The 22,191-nt window shown below is 38.7% G+C and overlaps 1 protein-coding gene across 11 annotated transcripts in view; it reads right to left on the bottom strand.

The window, feature by feature from the left end:
* Window positions 1-22,191, bottom strand: part of LTBP1 (latent transforming growth factor beta binding protein 1) — a 452,790-nt gene that overhangs the window by 285,995 nt on the left and 144,604 nt on the right. For all 11 annotated transcript variants that reach the window (XM_004029082.4, XM_004029083.5, XM_063695966.1 and 8 more), the window contains exon 4: window positions 2,637-2,806. In XM_004029082.4, coding sequence (XP_004029131.3) covers window positions 2,637-2,806 — 170 coding nt within the window. The remainder of the gene's footprint in view (window positions 1-2,636; window positions 2,807-22,191) is intronic.

Raw genomic sequence — 22,191 nt, forward strand, 5'->3', positions numbered from 1 at the left:
TTTCCTGCTTATTCAAAACAATTGTTCTTTTTCTCTTACCAAGTGTCGAGAGCAAATCCTTATTCCCTTGGGCTTGTAGACTACTGTCTCCTATTATGAGCTAAGAGTTGCACAGTGCTTAGAGCTCAAGGTATGCATTATTATTATTGCTCTTGTAATATATCAATATTAAACATACCAACTGGTCATTACTGTAGACCCCCTTTTTAATCACTTTTAAAGGGAGAAGATAACACTTGTTATTGCCAACCTCTAGTTTTCAACCGCTTCTCTAGTTCTCATAGCTTCTCAAAACTAATGGCAGTGGACTACAATGACACACCTCACTTCTTCAATTTCACTCCAAGATACATCGTGCTCAAATGATCTTAGTATCTTCTATTTTTCTAAAGAATCAGAGCTATCAGCTTCTGTTTGACCTTCAAATCTTTCAGCACAATAAAAAATGAATGTTTGCATTTGATCTCTTCTGTAAATATGAAAATCAAGATGCTATAAAAGCTTCTGCTTTTCCTCAGACTTCTCTGACTAACTGTTCCTTTCTTTCTGTTCCATGTAAGGCTTCTTTGGAGCCTCCTCTTTTACCTACCACAGAACAGGAGTATGCAGAGACAGTATGTTTAGATCCTTCCTACTACTTGTACCTCCTTTCCAGTTTTAATCATCTTTTGTGGTTCTTACTCCATTTTGCCATTTCAGTATCCTTCATGGTCCTGCCAAATTATCTCTTTTAAAAACTTTCCAACTAGCCCTCCAGCTCTCGGTAGAGCTCTGGCCTCAGCAAAAATAGCCACATCTCCCTTCTTGTCTTTCCTACATGCTTAACTCTTTCAGTTAATTCCTGAGCTTCTTTCTGAACAACAGCCATCTTTTAGGGGGTTTGAGCAGAGAACACCATCACTGTGATAATGTATATTAGTCTACATTCTTTTACTAGCTCCTTACTATGTAGAAAATATATTTAAACAGGATGAGTGGGAAAGATATGGACAGAACAGATAAGAAACTTATCTTCACATTCTTCTAAAATATAATTTCATCTTTCAGAACACAGTTCAACCAAGATTTGAGAGTTTAAAATACACATATACACACAAGGGTGGAAATACACACACAGTGGGAATTTTCATTCCAATAACAAATCACAGAAAACAAATCAAAACCACAGTCTAGTCTCTAGTCTTAATACCAGTGTTCTCTAACCATCTTTTCCTGGTACCTCCAGATAATTCAGAATTCTCTTATCAGTATAATCATAAACTTTAAAAACTCTCTTCCCATCACACTCTGATTTGGGAGATCTTTTAAAAAAAATTTTCGTCTATATAAAACTCCAAGGAAATAAGAAGTACATCTTTACTTAATTTTTAAAATTAGTATTAGAAAAATATTACACATATACTCAAGAAACATTCACTTAAGAGAAACGGTTCTTTAAGTACTAATATCGAAGGATTTTTAAGAATCAAATAGATGCATCTATTCTTTTGCAAATGACTTAGAAGTGATTTTTTCCTAATGATCTAAATGGTTTCTGTATTCTTCCCTAAGATCCGCAGGGCTCACTTTCCTCAACATCCCAATAAACCATACCAAACTATTGTTCTGGGGTCTAGCCACCAGTCACTGAGCAGGACTTTCTCAAAAGACAAAAAGTGGATGGACAAATCTGCTGTTAGATACTCTTTTTGTTAAATGACCAATTCTGAGGGAAGAGTCAATCACTTTAGATTCAGTACAGAAACGGGGAGGTGGAGTGGGTGTAGGGAACCAAAGCCACAACAAATATGGACTTCACTAGTGCCAAACAGTAGTAAAAACTGTATCTCAACTCTTCATACTATTCCCAGTGGTGAAAGATGGTCCTTTTCCCACCTCACAACTGGCATTCTCTTTCATTACCTATGGTGCAGGCAATCAGTCAACATGTGACAGGGCAGGAAGCTGCTGGAACGAGAGCGTGTCTAGCTCTCGCCTTTGGATGGGCTGCGCCTTACTCCAGAACGTTTTCTCCAGATGCTGCCAGCAGACACTCTGTAATACCTAAACCACAAATCATCACATTCCCCACCCTTTGAGCCAGGCCTTGTCCTTGAGCTTCCCACATAGCGAGATATTAACCAAGCTGGCCACTGATACAACAGCGCTTTACAAATTCAGAGAAATCTGCCACGCCAGCTGCTTGATACACTAAAAACTAGGTGAGTCTTATAATGTAAAAATATCCACTGTAGGAGAACCTCAGAGAGCTATGCAGGACATTTCAGACGTTTCTCAAGGCACAAGTCCTGGCTAGCTTACTAAAGAAAATATTTCATCAATGTAAACATGTCAGACATATGACTGGACCCAAAATTACAGCAAATATGTCTTAGACATGAAGCCATCTTGCAGAAACAGAATGACAGGCAGGTCACTTCAGATTCATTTCCAAAACCCAGGAAAAACTGCTTTTCCTCAGAAGAAGGAAACCATGCTAAATTTCTGCTGTCTGGTTGCTTCAGGAACCAATGTGGATTTTTTAATGACTCTTGAATTTTATTTACTGTGACACATTAAAGCCGTCTACACTGAACAAAGTGTTTCCAATCTCTGATACGATAACTTAGGAAAATGGTTGATAAGACTATACTCACGCTGAAAAGGTGCCGCAACTTGATCCTGCACATATCTTAAAGGGAAAGAACCTTCAGTGGACTGCTCTCCTGAAATCCCCTTCTGGGCTGGAAAGTACTTGGGCTTGAGCACGTATTCCTGGGTCTGGCCATGGTGAATCATCACACTCTGGGAAGAAAGAGGAGTCACTCTGGGAAGAAACAAAATAAAGAGAAGGAATTAAATAATGGGCTTTTAAAAGTCAGCTAATAAGGAAAGGGTAAGAGACGAGTTAAATGTAGAAAGAAGCATCAATTCCAAGAAAGGCTCATTTTTTTTCCTTCAAATACTGTCGCTGACCACTCATGACATAAAAGGAGGTAAATGATGGCTTACCCTCAGAAGCATCCTTCACGAAAAAGATCCTGCCTGTCTAGTTAAGAAGCGTGATGATAAATAGGTCATCACAGGTAACTTTTATCAGAGGATTCAGAGCACAACTGCCATAAGCCTTCACACAAAAACATGGCATTTATATTTAAGAAAATGATGGTGCATGACTGTAGTCCTAGCTACTCAGGAGGCTGAGATGGGAGGATCGCTTGAGCCCAGGAGTTTGAGGCTGGAGTGAACTATGACTGCACCACTGCACTCCGGCCTGGATGACAAGAGAGAGACCCCATCTCTAAAAAGGGAAAAAAGACAAAGATATTTACACAGACAGGTATATATTTAGTAAGCGTGCAGCACTGGAAATGGGAAGGGGGGAAATAGCGAAGAAAGTACAGGAAGGGAATTATGCAAGAAATCCCCATGTTGTATTAGTTAAGCAAAATCAATCATAAACAATTAAAGCCTGTATGATACAGTGGGACCTTCTAACTCTGCCTAATGCTAAAGGTTAGCTGGTTAATCTCTTTAAGCCTCAGTTACCTAATCTGTACTGCAGAATCTCTGCGACACTGAGCTGAGAAAAAAGTGGTTGTAAAAGTCTGAACAAATGCAAACTAAAAACATAATAATGTTAATTTCCTTTTGAAATATAAATTACGATGCCGCTTTAGGGAAACGATTTTTTATGCTGTGTCTCATAATAATATAAATTGTACTATTTGAGTTAAATGTTTTATAATTATACTCTCATTATCTTTTTAATAGCACGAGTCAAGACTTCTGGGAACTTCTGAACATGATTACTATGTGCTAACCCTCCTGGCCTAACCCTAGTTTTCTGTGACAGTTCTCTTCCACTGCATCTAATTCATATTTTAAAATAAGCCTCTGCCCAGATTCAGTTATTCCCTGAGGAACAGGAATGAAAAATATAAAGAAGATATACCAACTAATTCCAGAATATGCAAAATTGCTACTGAAATTGTTAGGACAGTGCAGTTTTGCAGCAAGCTGAGCTTTTAGAAGGGAACATGCTCTCTAATGTAATCTGACCCAAAATACCGACCCTAAGGAGGGACTGACTATCTGAACAAGGGGAAGAAATGACGCCATGGCAGTCAGTGCAAAAGGCAAATTGTCGAGCCTCCCAAAACACCACCATACAATGTCTCATATCAAAAGCAGTAAAAGAAACTTGAATAGTCTCACTCTATCAGGTTCATTCTCATTGGAGCTGGTGAATGAGCTATTCTGTGGGAAAAGGCATTCATGAGAGATAAAAGAATAGAAGAGGCTAGAATTAGGCTGCTTCCCTCTTAGTCAGTAATCTGGATCTACCCCTTTAAACCCTGTGGTCTCAGGAAAGCCTGGAAAATCTATTTTGGGCCTGGATTTTCCCAGATGCAATACCACACAAGGGCACTCCCTTTGTCACCAGACTAATGACTAAATTACTAAAAGCCTGAGGCTTAACATTGTGAACACTTTTGTTTTGATGATGTAAGTGTTGTTTTGACATCAAGTGTGTTTGGTTGGGATAGAGCAGCAAGTGAAACAGCTGGACACATCTGGTAGTGACTGATAAGAACCACAAGTCTCTTCTATCAGCCTCTTGGAAAGAGGAATCCTCCGCATCTCGGAAGCAATTTGCCCTCCGGCCATGCTGCCACCCTGTCACCATGCTACTCTGACCCACTGAGAGATGTACAGGCTAGCTCCTATTCAGGAAAGGAAAACCCAGTTTTCCAGGAGACCTTAGGCTACTGCACCTAATTCGTGCCCCAACCACAGCCAGAAAAGTAAGAGTATGGGGTCTGCCTCCTACTTGAGGTTGTCTCTTGTCCCCCCTCTGAATTGAGGAAGCAGAGGACAAGAAACGAGCTGAAAGCATACATGTGGACGGGCCCTTTTTCCCTGAATGTAACAGAAATGTAATAAACTAGGTAAAACCAAGCTGTACTAGGTCTAGAACTTAAGTTAACAGCCCTCAGCCATCACTAACTTAAGGAAATCAGTAGTTAAGTGCCACCACTGTCTACATATTCCTCAAGTTACAAACACATTGCAAATATGGAGCTACACACAGCTGCCCCCACTCCCTTACCTTCTTCCGCTTCCCCCCATGAGGTGCGTGCACAGGTACCCCACAGGCTGATGCCCCTCTGCCCCACAGCCCCACAGAGACAGAAGCAAGGCCATGGACAGGACCCCTGCTGAGGCAAGTAGAGGAAACTGTCCCATTACTCATCCTACAAGCATTATATGAAATCACTATCCTACACTCTCTTCCTCACTTTCTCCTTCATGGTTGGTGTCCACTGTTTCCTCTAATTTCATTATTCACAGTTATTTCCACTTCAGACCACGTTGCAGTCTTACAAATACATACCCTCTTTACTTCTTCCTTTCCTTCTGTTACCCCGAGTATTTCAGGAAAAAGTCTCTCTCCATTTAAATTGGGATTTCCTCCTCCCTTCCCTCCTCTCAGAAAAAAAAGTTTTACTATCACCAGTGAACATCAAATTAGTCATAGCAATGTAACCGTAATTTTTCAAAGTGGGGGACTAAACTTTTAAAGAGAAAATTAGATTACAAACTGCAGGGATTCTGGTTCAAAGTGGTTGGCGGGGGCACCCATATATTTCCCCTTCCTCCAAAGATACCCTTAAAGTTACAGGTAAGAAATTAAAAAGATATAAATCCAGGGTTCATATCTAGCTGTTATGCAATTGTACAGCCACACTAGTGGTTTAAAATATTTAAATACTCTGTACTGATGAAGAGCTACTATCCCAATGCCCAAAGGGCCCCTCCACTGGTGGATCTCCCTGTCCCATCCACTGGGCCCCCTAAGACATCTCCTCAATCCTATAAAGAGTTAACATTTGACAAAGCTGGAGAACTCAGGGTCTCTGCTCCAGCATCCCTTCTGATTGATCCAGACCTGTTCTACACAGCTTAATAAATATGTTTCATATCATCCATTAATAAACACACAAGAGACATTTCAACAAATCTGTAAGAGATTCAAAGTGCACCGAGAAACCCTGACTGTTGTAACAGGGTGAAGCAAGCCATGACCTTAAAAAATATTTTTCTAACTTCTTTCACCTCAACCCACAGTAAAAAGTACATTTTACATGGAGATCGAATACATATCTACATATATGTCTGTGTTTTGGTATAACTAAAACAAATTTTACAAGACAGTGTTTACCCTTACGATGTGCAGGGCACCCTGACGTGTTCTCTTCTAAGCTATTCTTTTCATATAATCTTAAGCCACTACATGTATTTCATGACTTCATGAGTTCCCTAATGGGTTACAACCCGGTAGTTCAAGTACACTGGTCAGGAGTCACTCTGAACGAGTACAGACACAGAGGAAGCAGTTGTCACAGGGGACCACACAAAGGTTTGGAATACTTAAGCCAAGTAAAGTAAAGGGTGAAAATGAGAAGTAGGGCTGAATAGTGTTATCTCAATTGAAAGCCTATATATGAAGACAACTGTTTTCCCCAACTCAAGCAAGGGAGAAGAAGTCAATGCCTGACTTCAAAGCTTCAAAGGACAGGCTGACTTTTGTTGGTGGCTGATGACTTTAAGTTGAAGCCAATGCTCATTTACCATTCCAAAAATCCTAGGGCTCTTGAGAATTATGCTAAATCTACTCTGCCTGTGCTCCACAACAACATAGCCTGGATGACAGCACATGCGTTTGCAGCATGGTTTACTAAATATTTTAACCCTACTGTTAAGACCTACTTTTCACGAAAAAAAAAAAAAAAGATTTCCTTTCAAAATAGTACTGCTCATTGACAATCCACCTGGTCACCCAAGAGCTCTGAATGAGATGTATAAAAAAGTTAACTTTTTTGGTGCCTGCTAACACAACATCCATTCTGTAGCCCATAAATAAAGCAGTGATTTTGACTTTCAAGTCTTCCTATCTAAGAAATGCATTGCTTAAGGCTCCAGCTGCCATAGATAGTGATTCCTCTGATGGATCTGGGCAAAGTAAATTGAAAAACATCTGGAAAGGATTTGCCATTCTATATGCCATTAGAACATTTGTGATTCATGGGAGGAGGTCCAAATATCAACATTAATAAGAATTTGTAAGAAGATGATTCCAACGCTCATGGATGACCCAAAGGTCAAACGTTCAAGACTTCAGTGGAAGTCACTGCAGATGTGGTGGAAATAGCAGCAAGAGAATGAAAGTTACAAGTGGAGCCTGAAGAAGTGACCGGACTGCTATAATCTCATGATCAGACTTGAAGGGATGAAGAACTGCTTCTTACAGATGAGCAAAGAAACATGGTTTCTTGAGATGGAATCTGCTCCTACTGAAGATGCTGTGAACATTGTTGAAATGACAACCAGGGATTTCTAATATTACATAAACTTAGTTGATAAAGCAGCAGCAGGATTTGAGAGGACTGACTTTCATTTTGGAAGCAGTTCTATTGTGCGTAAAATGCTATCAAACAGCATTGCATGCCACAGAGAAATCTTTCATGAAAGGAAGAGTCAATTGATGTGGCAAACTTCATTGTTGTCTTATTTTACAAAACTGCCAAAGTCACCCCAACCTTCAGCACCCACCACCTTGATCAGTCAGCAGACACCAACATCAAGGCAAGACTCTCTACCAGCAAAAAGATTATGGGTCTGGGCTCAAGTCTGTAGTCCCAACACTTTGGGAGGCCGAAGCGGGTGGATCACCTGAGGTCGCAAGTTCAAGACCAGCCTAGCCAACATGACAAAACCCCATCTTTACTAAAAATACAAAAATTAGCCAGGTGTGGTGCCACCTGTAACCCCAGCTACTCGGGAGCCTGAGGCACGAGAATCACTTCAACCCAGGAGGTGGAGGTTGCAATGAGCCAAGATCATGCCAATGCACTCCAGCCTGGGCAACAGAGTGACTCTGTCTCAAAAAAAAAAAAGCAGAAGATCACATATGATTTGAAGTCTCAGATGATCATTAGCATTTTCGAGCAGTAAGGTATTTTTACATTTTAATTTAAAAATTGAAATTATTAAACAATTAATGTACATTGTTTTTTAGACATAATGCTATTACACACTTAATAGACTAAGGTATAGTGTAAACATAACTTTTACATGTACTTGGAAACCAAAATATTCATGTGACTTGCTTTACTGGGATACTCACTTTCTTGTGATGGTCTGTATGTGAATCCTCAGTATTTCCCAGTGTGCCTATGATGACTTTGGGAGAAAGGCTGGTGGACAGGGGGTGAAGTAAATAAGCTAAGTCTTCCTCTACTAGAGCAAGACATTTTAGAAAACATCTAAAGTGAATAAATCAAGAAGGGGCCATAATGGAGGTAACTATAAGAAGAACTAACAGGACTTGAGGATCAAATCAGCAAAGGGGTGGGGACAGCCAGGGAAGGATTCCAGCAACTTGAAGGTTTCAAGCCCACTGGAAGGATATTTTTGGTTCAAAGCCGAGGGGAAAAGTAAGTGCAATGAGGCGTGCTGAGTCATGTCTGTCAGAAGAAAGGGCCACTCTATGAGAGGGCAAGAATGATTATGTTAGTTTAGAAACAGAAATGCGGGGTGGATCTCTAAGGAGAGGTTAGGGAAAAGCCTCTGAGTTTAGGAATAGTGACATTCTAGGAGAGGCCAACATCTTCAAATGCAAAAATGTTTCAGGAAAAACAACAGGGAGACACACAGTCTTGGAGGATACTCACACTTAATGGTAGGGACATAAAGAGAATATAGGAGGCCAAAAAGTCAGAAGAGGAGAAAAACAAGGATCGAGTCAGTTCAAAAATGGTAAGTGGAAGAAAGTTTCTAGGAGGAAGGAGGAGAGGACCACCTGCAAATTACTGCAGAAAACCAAAGGAATAAGAAATTAGGAAAGGCCGCTGGGTTTGGTTGAAGGTCACTAATCTAAACCAACAAGGGCCAGAGAAATCAATAGTGTGGTGTTAGGAATGGTAGGAGCCAAAATATGACTGCATATTATGTGATGGGGAGATACTAGTGACACACAGAAAAGAAAGAACAAGAGAAACAGGCCAGAGGCTGGGGTCTGGCTGGCCATCTAAAGACTTGAATCTGAGGAAACCTCTGTATCTTTGTAAGCAGCAGGGAAACAATCGCATAAAACTGCTTTCCTTAAAAGAAAGAATTAGTCACACACTGTTTACACTGCTGCCTTCCTAGTGGCAATTTTTGGCGCACAGACAGACTAAACTTTTCCATATTTCTACTAAATCCATTATTTGACCTGCAGAGAGGGTGGGAGGATCTGGCAGAACACAAGGCCCTTTCCAGTTAAGAAAAGGGCTTTGGACCTCACAGAAAGGAACCCCCAATAGGCCACAAAAAGTTTCCCACAGAAGTCCAGTCCAACACAATCTAACCCGTTCCCCTGTGTTGAGGGTCCTTAGTTTTATAATCAGGAGTAAGAAAAAGCAGAAGAGGAAACAGAGATTCAGGAGGAAGGTGCAGTGGTCACCTTCAGGCTGCCAGGGCAAGTTCTTCTTCACAAAATTCAAGTGATCAATTGCACCCCGCCTGCCTTCAAGTTGTTGAGAAGGATGGGTGAATGCTACTCAACAAGCAGGATGGGCATTCAAGTAAATTAAAGTGTCAGCTATGATTTGATGCAGAAAACCTCTTCCCTCTGGAGAGTGCTCAAGGGCAATATGCACATAGGGAATGGCAAAGAATAAGCAAACCATTAGGAAGATGCCACATGGCAGCATAACACACACACACACACACACACACACACACACACACACACATAAACGGAGACAAGGATTTATGGTCCATGACCCCATCCATATGGAATTACCTATCAGACCAAAACAGAATTAGGAGGTAACAGGCTGCTAATGAAGAGACTAAAGGGAAGCACATGCAGACAATGCAAACAGCATACAGACTACGCACACAGTGCATACAGCACACAAACTATGCATACAGACAGTGCATACAGCATAGACTATGCGTACAGACAATGTATACGGCATACAGGCTATGCATACAGACAATGCATACAGCATAAAGACTGTGTATACAACATAGAGACTGTGCATACAGACAGCGCATACAGCATACAGACTATATATACAACATAGAGACTGCATACAGACAGTGCATACAGCATACAGACTATGCATACAGACTGTGTATACAACATAGAGATTGTGCATACAGACAGTGCACACAGCATAGGGACTCTGCATACAAACAGTGCATACAGCATACAGATTATGCATACAGACAGTGCATACAACATACAGACTATGCATACAGACAATGCATACAGCATACAGACTGTGTATACAACATAGAGACTGTGCATACAGACAGTGCATACAGCATACAGACTATGCCGACAATGAATACAGCATACAGACTGTGCATACACAGTGCATACAGCATACAGACAGTGCATACAGAGCATTACAGATTGTGCATACTGACAGTGCATACAGCATACAGACTGCATACAGACAGTGCGTACAGCTTACAGACAGTGCATACAACATATAGACTGTGCATTCAGCATACAGACTGTGCATACAGACAGTGCATACAGACAGTGCATACAAACAGCATATACAGACTGCCAGTAAAGAATATGGGAAAACCAGAGTATGCCAGAAAAACACAGCAAAAGTAAAATGAAACAAGCAAACACAAAGTCATGAAAATGGGAGAAATGAAAATATAAGAGAAAGACCAATAAAAATTGTCTTAGACTAAATGAGATGAAACAGACAAAAGGGATTGAGAAATTAAAATGAAAGAAGGTAGATATTTGAGGGAAAAAATATAGAAAATAAGGGATTTTTAGTAATGGTCATTAATAAACATGATCAACACAACCAAGTAATTCCAAATCTTCCTTTACCAGTGGTTCTTAACCAGGGGCTGTATTTGCTTCTCAGGGACACTTGGCAATGTCTGGAGACATTTTTAAGTGTCAAGACTTAGAGATGGCAGACTGGCATCTAGTGGGGAAAAGCCAGGGATGACACTAAATATCCTATAATGCACAGGACAGCCCCCCACCCCAACAGAAAAAGTATCTGGCCCAATATATCAATAGTTCCATGGTTGAAAACTAGTGCTCTAAACATGGGCTACTATCACCAAACTATTATAACAGATATGAATGAAGAGCCAATGACAGACAGGTTTACAGAGATGATGGGGCCAGGCACACAGAAATTTCGACCCTGGAGAAGGAGGAGATCAAAACTGCACAACCTCCAAATGTGTCCTCTGGATGCCCCATTAGGCCAGAGAGGTGGCCCTATACTCAAGTTGCCTGGACACAAGACATATCCTCTTCTCTTCTATGTTTAATTGTCAAAGCTACATGCTAAAAAAGCAGATATCCTATCTGCAAAGGATGAGGTAACTGTGTTCAAAAATTCTGAAAAGCACAGTACACCGAAATCATCAAAACCTTGAACTGAGTAAGTTATTTAACAAGCAACCATTGAAAGAAATATTGTTAATAACTAAAGTCCTGAGTTTCTCAAAAAACGAGCTACTACATTTGGTTACTGAGGAGAGCTTATCTAAAACCAAATTAAAAAGAAATTGTAGCCATCTCCTATTTATCTAAACTAACAAGGGCCAGAGAAAACCTAACTAATACAATCCAAAAAAAAAAATCAAAATGTAAACAGTTGAATAATTAAGGCTCCTAGCCTATTGGGGAAATGCCAATCACGAGACTTTTTAACTGAATTCTAAGAACCAAATCTGAGCTCTACCACTTATCATGGGAAGGAAGGGAAGAATTACCTCAACTCCCTCATAGTGATATAAGGGTAATAACATTGCCTCACAAAGTTAATGCAAAAACGATGAGGATGAGTGATTTCTTTTTATGATGGGTGAAAATATCTAGCACAATACCTGATATTCGATTCTTTCACTCCTCTTCCAATAACGACAAAACAAAAACAGAATTTCATCGCTCTGATAATATTAGATTTCTATTCAAAGACTGCCTAAGTGTACAGTTAAGAAAAAAGCAAAGCTTACTTTCTAAAGTCTCATTAAATATAAGCTTCACTTAAAATTTTTTTTGAAGTTATTTGTAAACAATGAGCTCAGAATTTGCAAAGCCCCATTCAGCAATCCTAGGGTCAGCTGTTCACACTCTTTAATACCTAATGAATTTGTAAGAGTCAAGGAACCTAGCACTACAAGCACTGTGAAAAATCAGTTTTGCAGCTCTTCAAAAAGCTATTAAGCACAGAATTACCATATAATTTGGCAATTCTTCTCCTAAGCACTGAAAGCAGGGTCTCAAACATACTTATGTTCCACTGTTCACTGCAGCATTATTCATAACAGCCAAAAGGCAGAATCTACAACCCAAATGTCCTGGGACAAAGGAACAAACAAAATGTGGTTTGTCCATGCAATGGAATATTATCTAATCCTAAAAAGAAATGAAACTCTAACACAGGCTACAACACAGATGAACCTTGAAAACATCATGCTAAGCGAAATAAGACAGACATAAAAGGACAAATGCTGTATGATTTGATTCCACTTCTATGAGGTCTCTGAAATAGGCAAATTTATAGACAGAAAATAGAGTAGAGGTTATCACCAGGGGTTGGGGGAGAGAGAGAGAGAATTACTGTTTAATAGGTAGAGTTTCTCCTTGGGGTGATGAAAAGTTCTGGAAACAGTAGTGATGGTTGCACAGCACGGTGCATGTACTTCCATGAACTGTACAATGAAAATGGTTAAGATGGCAAGTTTTACATTACATATACTTTACAAAAATTTTTTAAAAACTACATAAAAAAGGCAATTATACCCTAGATTCCTTGAAAAAAAAAAGTCAGGTACCACAGTGAATGAGGGAAAAAGAAGCTGGGTTTCTTGCCCCCCCTGCCCCCATCCTTCATATTTCTGGATGACACAGTGTCAAGTCTTGTTCATCTCAGCCAATTTCAAATATGTCTTTATCCCCTTTTAGGTAACCATTTGAGATGCCAATTCTGGAGTAGCAGCTAGGTATATACTTCTATCCCACGTTATCAACTTCATTTTTACTCCTCCTGCACTCTCGCACTCTTCACTTAGCTGTTCCCAGGAACCACAGCATGAGCTGTCAGCCTCTGTAGCCGGAACATGTTATGCTCTCCAGTGATGCTCCTCTTATCGCATTGTGAGGAATTAACATCCAGTTTGCCAGATGTCAGACATAACCTTTATCCACTTTCCTGGGAGAACTTTCCTGCCTAATTTTGCTCACTCCCCAGATTATTCTCCCACTGCATTGCTGTAGCGGTTGATTTACATGATTGTTTTATTCAACTCTCCACCTCGCACCCTAATGGAAGCAAGAGACAGTCATGGATTTTGGTTTCGGATGCTAATTTTATCTATTCCCCCTTGTGACCTTTAAGCCTAGAAGAATGGAAAAGGTAGTGGGAAGATGTCAGAGAAGCTGTTCTTTCACAATTTTCCCTCTTACTAGCCAGCACCTTCCTGACACTAAAGCACTATGAGAGGCACCCACAGAGTCAAGGATAAACCCAATGGGTAGGAGGACCCAAGCACCTACTTCTCCAGGACAGGCATCCACGTGGCACATGGTGCTCAACACAGGGGAAGAATAAACAGTACTACACGGGATCTGGGAAACTCAAATCATCCATCTGCCCATGCCGCTGAATCTCTGAGAGCCCTAACTCAAATGTTACCAAATTCCTCTAAGTCTCAGTCTCTTCATTTATGAAGTATAGGACTCTATGAGATATCTCTATAGTCCTCCAGCTTTCAGAGTTCAACTAGCACATCAAGAACTGTAGCTCCAAAACTGTTTTCCAGCCACACCAAAAAAAATATTTCATACGGGAAAATTTTTTAAATGTAATATACAAGTAGATATCTGTTCAAATTAGGAAGAGAATCTCTCAGGGTTTTATTTTCCCACATTCAAGCTAAATAAAATAAACTAAATAAAAAGGGGAAATTCTTTCAATTTTTAAGGTGAATGCAAGAAACTCTGTTTTTCTCAAATGGCCTTGTTTTTTTTCTATTACGATTGCTGCTAAACTAGGTCACCTAAGTAATAAATATTGAAAGCATTTAACCAAATTCAAACATCTGTTCCAATCCCCTTTTAGGGCTTGATCCAGCTGAAACAAAATACCTACTGCCCTACAGGACCTGCAAGATCCTCTAACACTGCTGAAAATGTTGGAGGGTTTTTTTCCCCTAAAGCCAACATATCTGGAGAAAAAAATATATGGCTTATTTCAATATGTCTGGAGCACAAGTACAAAATTATATGAGAAGCTGCAAAATCTGAACAAGTAAATCTTCTTATACTAGAACAGCAGGACTCATAGCCAAACTTCAGTTGGGTATGTACCCAATTTAAGCCCCAACTTGGTAGGTCTGTTCAGAGAACATGGTGAAGGTAGTGCCTCTACAGTTCCCATATACACCAGGAGAGCCTTGCTCTGAGGCTAGTTGCCCTACTTTGCATTGGAATTTCTAAGCAAATAATGCAAGTTTGACTTTCGGAAAAAATATATTGACTTTATAAAGTAAAAATCATTTGTGGGCCAGGCGCGGTGGCTCACACCTGTAATCTCAGCACTTTGGAAGGCCAAGGTGGGCGGATCACCTGAGGTCAGAAGTTCGAGACCAGCCTGGCCAACAGGTGAAACACCGTCTCTACTTAAAAAAAAAAATACAAAATTCACTGGGCATGGTGGCATGCACCTGTAGTCCAAGCTGCTCAGGAGGCTGAGGCAGGGGAATCACTAGAACTCAGGAGGCAGAAGTTGCAGTGAGCCGAGATCGCATCACTGCACTCAGCCTGGGCAACAGAGTGAGACTCTGTCTCAGAAAAAAATCATTTATATATAAAAAGGCACCATGAAGTTAATAGTTAAATAATACATTTGAAAAATATCTGCAATGCACATGAAAAATTAGGGCATAAGATACAGAAGTTTCCCACAAAGTGATAACAAGACAAATTGGTGATTCAATGCAAATAAAACAAAGCCCAATAGGAAAATGGACAAAGGACATGAATAAGCAATTCACTAAATAAATCTAAATGACTGTGATATATGAAACAATGCCCACCCGCACCAGTACTGAGGAAAAGGCAAACATAACGAGATTACATTTGCACTCACCTTGCTAATTAATTAGCAAATAATTTTTCTTAAAAGAACTATTGTCATGGGGATATAAAGTGGGGGGAGAAGTATACTCTGGAATCCCTAATAGAAACAAGAATTGTAACAGACTTTGGAAACCAATCTGTAAAAAGTTAAATCAAAAACTGATGTACTCATTGACCTACTAATCACATTCTTTAAGAAATAATAGTCTAGCATGTAAGGATATATATTTAACATGGTTATTAAATGACTGTTTATAACAGCAAAAAGAAAAACTACCAGAAACTAAATATTCATTAACAGAAGATTCATTCAATAAATCAGCACATTTACAAAATGGAGTGCTATATAACCACTAAAAATGAATCCTGTCAATGCTAGGGAGGAACTTCTATGCTGTATTTTAAGTGAGAAAATCAAGGTGTAGAAACATTAACATACTATATCCTTATTGTTTATTAAGCACTAAAAAAGTTAAAGATAATTATATAGACAGAAGAAAAACACAAGTTATCCACCACATTATTAATACTACTTATTTGTGAAGGAGAGTGGTACCATTATAAAGTGGGAAAAGCTAAAAAACAAAATAAAGTTGAATTTTAACAATCTCTATGATTTTTTAAAAAACATGGTATTCCAATGGCATAAAATAATATGTGTATTTCATACATAAATGCATAAACAGATGATCAGAAACAAAATAACTCCAATGATCTTGCTTGATTGTCACTGCAGTGGTCTTCAAACTAGGCACCATACCCAAACAGTACAAAATACAATGCTGGGATACAAGAGAAAAATACTAGAACTTTACATATTGACTTTTATTTTATCTGTAGTTATGTTATTTCATCCACTTGAACTATTTTTAGGATGCTTTATATTATTAATATATTGCCTTAAAAGATGCATATATAGGGTAATATTGAAACATTTTAGCTGATAAACATACGCAATTTAAAAGTTTAGAGACCACAGTGGATACATTAAAGCAGAATAATTTTTAACATCAAGACTCCTTCAAGAAAGTTTTGATTACAGAATCTATAGGCAAATATGATTCTATAGAATCTGTAGGCATATATGATTCTATAGAAAAAATGACTAGAGCCATTGTTTCTACTAGGATTGGGTTTATCAGTATCTTCCTCTCCCTTCCATCCCCACTCCTTCTACCCTATAAGAGTCACCAAGTTATCAGAGCAGGACTTCTCAGATAGAAAACCACCACCACCACCTGCTATCACTTTCTCTTTTTTTAGTTTTGATTTGTTTTAAAGAGATGAGGGTCTCACTACGTTGCCTAGGCTGGCCTTGAACTCCTGGCCTCAAGTTATCCTCCTGCCTCAGCCTTCTGAGTAGCTAGAACTAAAATCATGCACCACTGTGCTCAGCTACTTTCTGTCACTCTCATATGTGATCTACCTACACCCATCACCACCAATTCCTTTCCATTCTCTTACAAGTGGATTTTCACAACATCATCTGCTAAATTCTTCTCCCAAATAATCCTGTGAGAATGACTCTAAGAATGAACCAACATACACTTTAAAAACTCTGAAAACTACAAAGCACCATTAAAATTGCCACCAATGATCCTGTTGTCATTCTTGTCAGGATAATAGGTTGGCAGAACTCACAATTCTTGAGATCCCAATAGCATTTGTTGCAAAACTCTTACATTTTTACATATATTACATCTATGTTTGTAATAAACCCCACATCACTCTATTATATTGAGTTCCCATCTGGTGTCCTTCTCCTTAAGCCTAAAGAAATTCCTTCAGAAATTCTTGCTGTAGAGATGTACTACAACAAATTGTCTCTATTTTCATTTTTATGAAAATATCTTATTTCACCTTCATTTTTGGAGGATTTTTCTTTGGATACAGAATTCTGAGTATAGATAGTTTATTTTCTAGCACTTTAAAAATGTCATTCCACCATTTTATGACCTGCTTTGTACCTGATGAGAAGTGATCATTTGTACTATTGTTCCAATCTATGTAATATGTCTTATGACTCTGGCTGCTCTCAAGATTTTCCTTTATCTTTGGTTTTTAGTTGTTTTATTATGCAGTGCCCAGGTGTGGTTTCCTTTTTATTAATCTTGCCTGGGGTTTACTGAGCTTCTTTGATCTCTAAATTTATGTTTTTCACCTAATCTGCAAGACTGTCTAATACTATCTCTTTAAACATTTTTCTTGTTACATTTGCTCTCTTCTTACCTTCTGAGACTACAATTACATATATGTTAAATTACATGACATTACTCCAACAGCACTGAGATTTTATTCATTTTTCTTTAATAATTTTTCTCTCTGTTTTCTAGATTAAATAATTAATATTGATCTATCTTCAAGGCCACTTACCCTTTCAAACTTCCACCTGTTTTTTAATGTTTTCTATTTTTCTATTAAAAACTCCCCCATCTTTTGTTTCATTAAGATCATAATTTAAGTCCTTGGGCATATTTTTATATATGCTTTTTAAGTCTTGTGCACTAATTCCAACATCTTCAGTCATCTTAGAGCTGTTTTCTACTGACTGTTTTATCTCTTGTCTATGAGTCAAATTTCCTCTTCTTCTCATGGTTATTATTAGGTACAGGATATCATGAATATTATGTTGTGGAGACTCTCTATCTTACTCTAAATAATGTTAATTATTTTGTTGCCCAGGCAGTTACTTGGCTAGATTCAAACTTCAAATTATCTTTCCTCTATAGTGTGCAATAGCTCAGTTCTTTCAGCTTTCCAGCTGTTGCTTTTCACTAGGAACTTTGGAGTCTCCCCAGGATCAGCCAAGAAATTTGGGAAGAGTTTATGTATAGATGTTTGGGGGTCCCTTCTTTCTTTAGTTAACTTCCCTCCAATTTCAGTCTGCTTTTTATTGCCCTCAAATGCCTTCAAATAGTTCACTTTATATTTTGTTCAGAGTTTATAATTATCTGTAGTGCCATTAGTCTGATAAGAAAAATTTGCCCCATCTATATCTTAAAAACACATTTCCTTTATTCAAGATCACTATTGTTATACACTGATATATATTTTCTTGCTTTAAAAAAAGCACAGAATAAAACCATTCTTTGTTAATTTTTAAGTAATTAGACTACAAAAGGGGCAGTAAAGTTCTTAGTTTTTGGTTTCATAGCAACAGTTTACTTACACTAGAAAAACTATATAGTGTATAAATTTGGAAATAATTCCATCTCATTATGCATATTTACATTTGGTAATGGAGTTATTTTTAAAGTGAGGAGAAATATGTTCTCATTAGAGGAATGGGTAAATGCAACTTTTTTTTCATTTGGAAGATGGCATTACCTTGCACATTATCTCAGAAAGCCATTGGGTTTATAACCATGTGCAGTGCAACTCATGAAAGCAGTCTGTTTGCCAAGGCCAAGGGGATTCATCACATCTCTGGCAACTGGGGAATCTGTAACCTCTAACACTGAATAATAAAATAGCATTATTATGTGGTACTCACAGAGTACTGCAAGCCAATTACAGTAAATGACTTTATGTAATTCCCCAGACCTTATCTGTAACTCATGTGATAATGGTCTAGTACTCTACATTCTTGAAGGAGGCCAGTTGTAACTTCACCGACGAAAAGCAGTGTTCAGACAGCTAAAAGAGACTTAGGAAATCACCTAGTCCAGTCTCCTCATTCTACAGGTGAGGAAACTGATTGCAAAAGAAATTAAATAACTCATGCAACATCAAAAAATTAAGTAAATGTCAACAATGGCAGAAACAAGTCTAGAGACAACTGCTTGTTCCAATATCTTACATTAGGTCTCCTAGATACAGCAAAAATTTAAAATTAAAAAAAAAAGTATCAGAGATAAAAATCTTAAGGGAAGAAGGAAACTGAAACAGAAATCCCCTAAATTTTGACTCTGTCACTGTTTTGCATGATTGGGCTAATTTAACCTTCTTACGTCATCAAAGAAGAGATACAAAATAAATTTATTCCAAACAAGTTGTTTTGCAGAACTATTAATAAAAAAATTGTAAATAGTCTGCAAATATGAAAAACTCTAAAAGCTTTATTGAAAGTTATATATCATTAACTTACATTACTAACCCACTACCTTGTATTGCCAGAACCCATTTATCCTGTTAAAATCTCTTTTTACGTCTTTAAGTTTCACATTAAATTACTTATGTAGGACCCAGGAGATACTAAGTTCTAAGTCCCACTTTGTTGAAATGTTAAAAAGAAAATAAAAAGAACTAGTTATGTCCACATTTCTAAAACATATTGCTATCATGAGATTTCTTATGAATGCCAAGGCAAGTTTTGAGATGATGATGATGATGATGATAATCATCATCATTACTGTATATGACTCTAATAGTTCTCAGTGGAATTCAATTAGCTGGCTTCTGATAACTGTAGCTTCACAATTATGGTTTCTCTTTGCAAGAAATCATTGTTATTTTTAAACCAAAGAAACAAGAGTAATTTCTCTTTATATATACACTCATATATGTATATACACATGTGCGTACATATATACATATGTTATATTCATTGCCTAGGGTCTTAAGAATGAAATCAAGAGAACAATTTGGAAACATTTACACTGGCAAATGCGGAGCCCATGAAGGTAAAACACTAAAAATGTTTTGAGCAGGCGTATCCTAGTTGCCAAAAAAAGAAAAAAAAACTGCCAAGAGAATGTTTCAAAATCCTTGAATTGTTCCAATTGTGTAATTTTTTTTCAACTGTTTCCACCAGGCAGTAAATAAAATCCCATTAGAATCCGTGAACAACAGGCTATCTCACTGAATAGGAGGGAGAGCAGGGGAAAACAATATGGAGCGGAAAGAGGGGCAAGCCAAAAAACGTTTGCATTTAACCATCTTAACCACTGTAAATCAAATCTTTTATTTTACTCACTTATTTCCCTTTGAAAATACATGTCAGTGAAACAAAACCTTCATTCAAATATACCAGGGACTGCTTAGAATGTTATGAACAAAATGCTAGTTTGTTCAAAGATACATTCCACTTCAGAAAATGTCTGCTGGAGTTCGTGTGGGTGCCACATGGTCTTCTAATAGAGTGGATGCTCTGTGGGGTGGTCTCTTACTCCCTGGGTTCCCTCCCCTCCACCTGTGACAGAAATGAAAGGAATTTATGAAACTATAAGTGACTGAAACATTCCCCCTAAAAGGAAGGAGTGCAGGTCTATGAATCAGTTCCTTGAGGGCAGGTGGGATTTGTATAATAAAGAACAAAATATACTAGCAGAAAATAGGTCCAGGCAGGTTGGGAGGGTGGGGAAGAGAGGTGGTAAGAAGAATTTGAGAATTTAGGGTCATGGAAATGGGGACTTTTTGGAGGCAGCTGCTGTATGCAGAGTTCGAGAGCAATGGGGAGAGAGGATTTCAAGTTCTTCTGTGGGATCCAGGAGCTCCTCAAACACTCCTTCCATTTAAACTAAAACTGAAGATAAATTACTGATGTTCTCTCTAAGACTAAAATTCCACCTATGAAACATCCTTCCAGTATTTATTCCTTCCAAGAAAAAACATTCATCCTATTGTTTGTATATAATACAGAAGATGAGAGAACGGGATAAAAATCAGAAGGCAGGGAGTGAGGAATAACCCAGAAGGCTTAATGTCTGGAGTCGTCAACACCTATTTGATGGGAGTCTATATTGTAATTCTAAACCTTCCTTTTTTGCTTCAAAGCCCAGGCTGAAAGGTTTGTGAGTTTTACAAGTTCTAACACAAGACTATCTTTTCAATAAACTTGGTATTTTAAAAAGAACTTTATCATGGCATGCCACAGACTGTCAAAGACAGACAGAACTCAATAAAGAATAGATCCTTTACATATGGATAACTAGTAAATGGACGGGATCTGAGTGAGCAGGGTCTCTGGGTGCCTTGGAATTCTGTGACAAACTGTGTGTGTGTGTGTGTGTGTGCGTGCGCACATGCACGCACAGCACAAGGTGTGTTTTTGGCAGATTGTTAAAGGGGTCCATATTTTTTTAACGGCAAAGAACTATAGAACAAGATTACCTACTACTACAATTTGTAGTAGGTAATTTCCCTCACAATCTGTAGATGAAAAACTCAAGATGTAAAAAGGCTACTCTCCACAGTCACACAGCTAGAGGTGCCCCATGCCTGGCCAGTGCTGTCTCTTGAGCTGGGGGTAATGTGAGGACTCCCTCCCAGGGCAACAGGGGAGGCCCCAATCAGGGAACATCAGAATGAAAATTCACTCTGAAAGTGGAACTCCAAACAGCATCAAGAAAAGCTCAGAAAGTTTCCCTGGAAGAGCTCAGGAGGCAGATTATGAAACTGGACTAAAGACTGGGAAATCCAGACCCAAGAGACACAAATACGACAGATGCTCTGAGAACACAGAACTTCCTTCAGGCGATTAGTCAGAGGATTCGGCACCAAGTACAGGGGATTCTTGCCACCATCCTTGAGTATATTACAATTCAGCATTATACTCTGGTAAAAGCAATGCTTAATTTCCACCTAGAAGTGTTCATAAGCAGCATTTATTCAGCTAAGACTTACTGATTAACTACCATGTGCCAAGGATACAAAGATAAAAGAGAGAGCAGAGAGTAGTGAAGAGAGCACAGATGTTGACCTTGGACCGCCTTACGTAGGAACCTCAGGTCTTCTACTCATGGGCTGAGTATCCTCAGGCACTATTTACTCATCTTTGGCTTAGTTGCTTCATCATTAAAACAGAGAGAGACCAGAACTCCAAGGGTCTCTATTACTACTAGTATTAACACAATATCTATGCTTAAGCTGCTCATAGACCAGAGAGAACTAGGAACAATTAACTACTTACAGCCCCACAGGACCAGAGGCTACCAGAAATATAGAAAGTGTCCATGGGAGGAGACGACACACTCCCCATGACCACCAATGAGAGTCATGCAAACATACATTGCATGCACACACATACATACACACACGTAGACACACATTAAGTACAGGGCAAACCTCCATTCATACAG

This window comes from Gorilla gorilla, chromosome 12 (assembly GCF_029281585.2).
Source record: "Gorilla gorilla gorilla isolate KB3781 chromosome 12, NHGRI_mGorGor1-v2.1_pri, whole genome shotgun sequence".
Taxonomy (NCBI): Eukaryota; Metazoa; Chordata; class Mammalia; order Primates; family Hominidae; genus Gorilla; species Gorilla gorilla.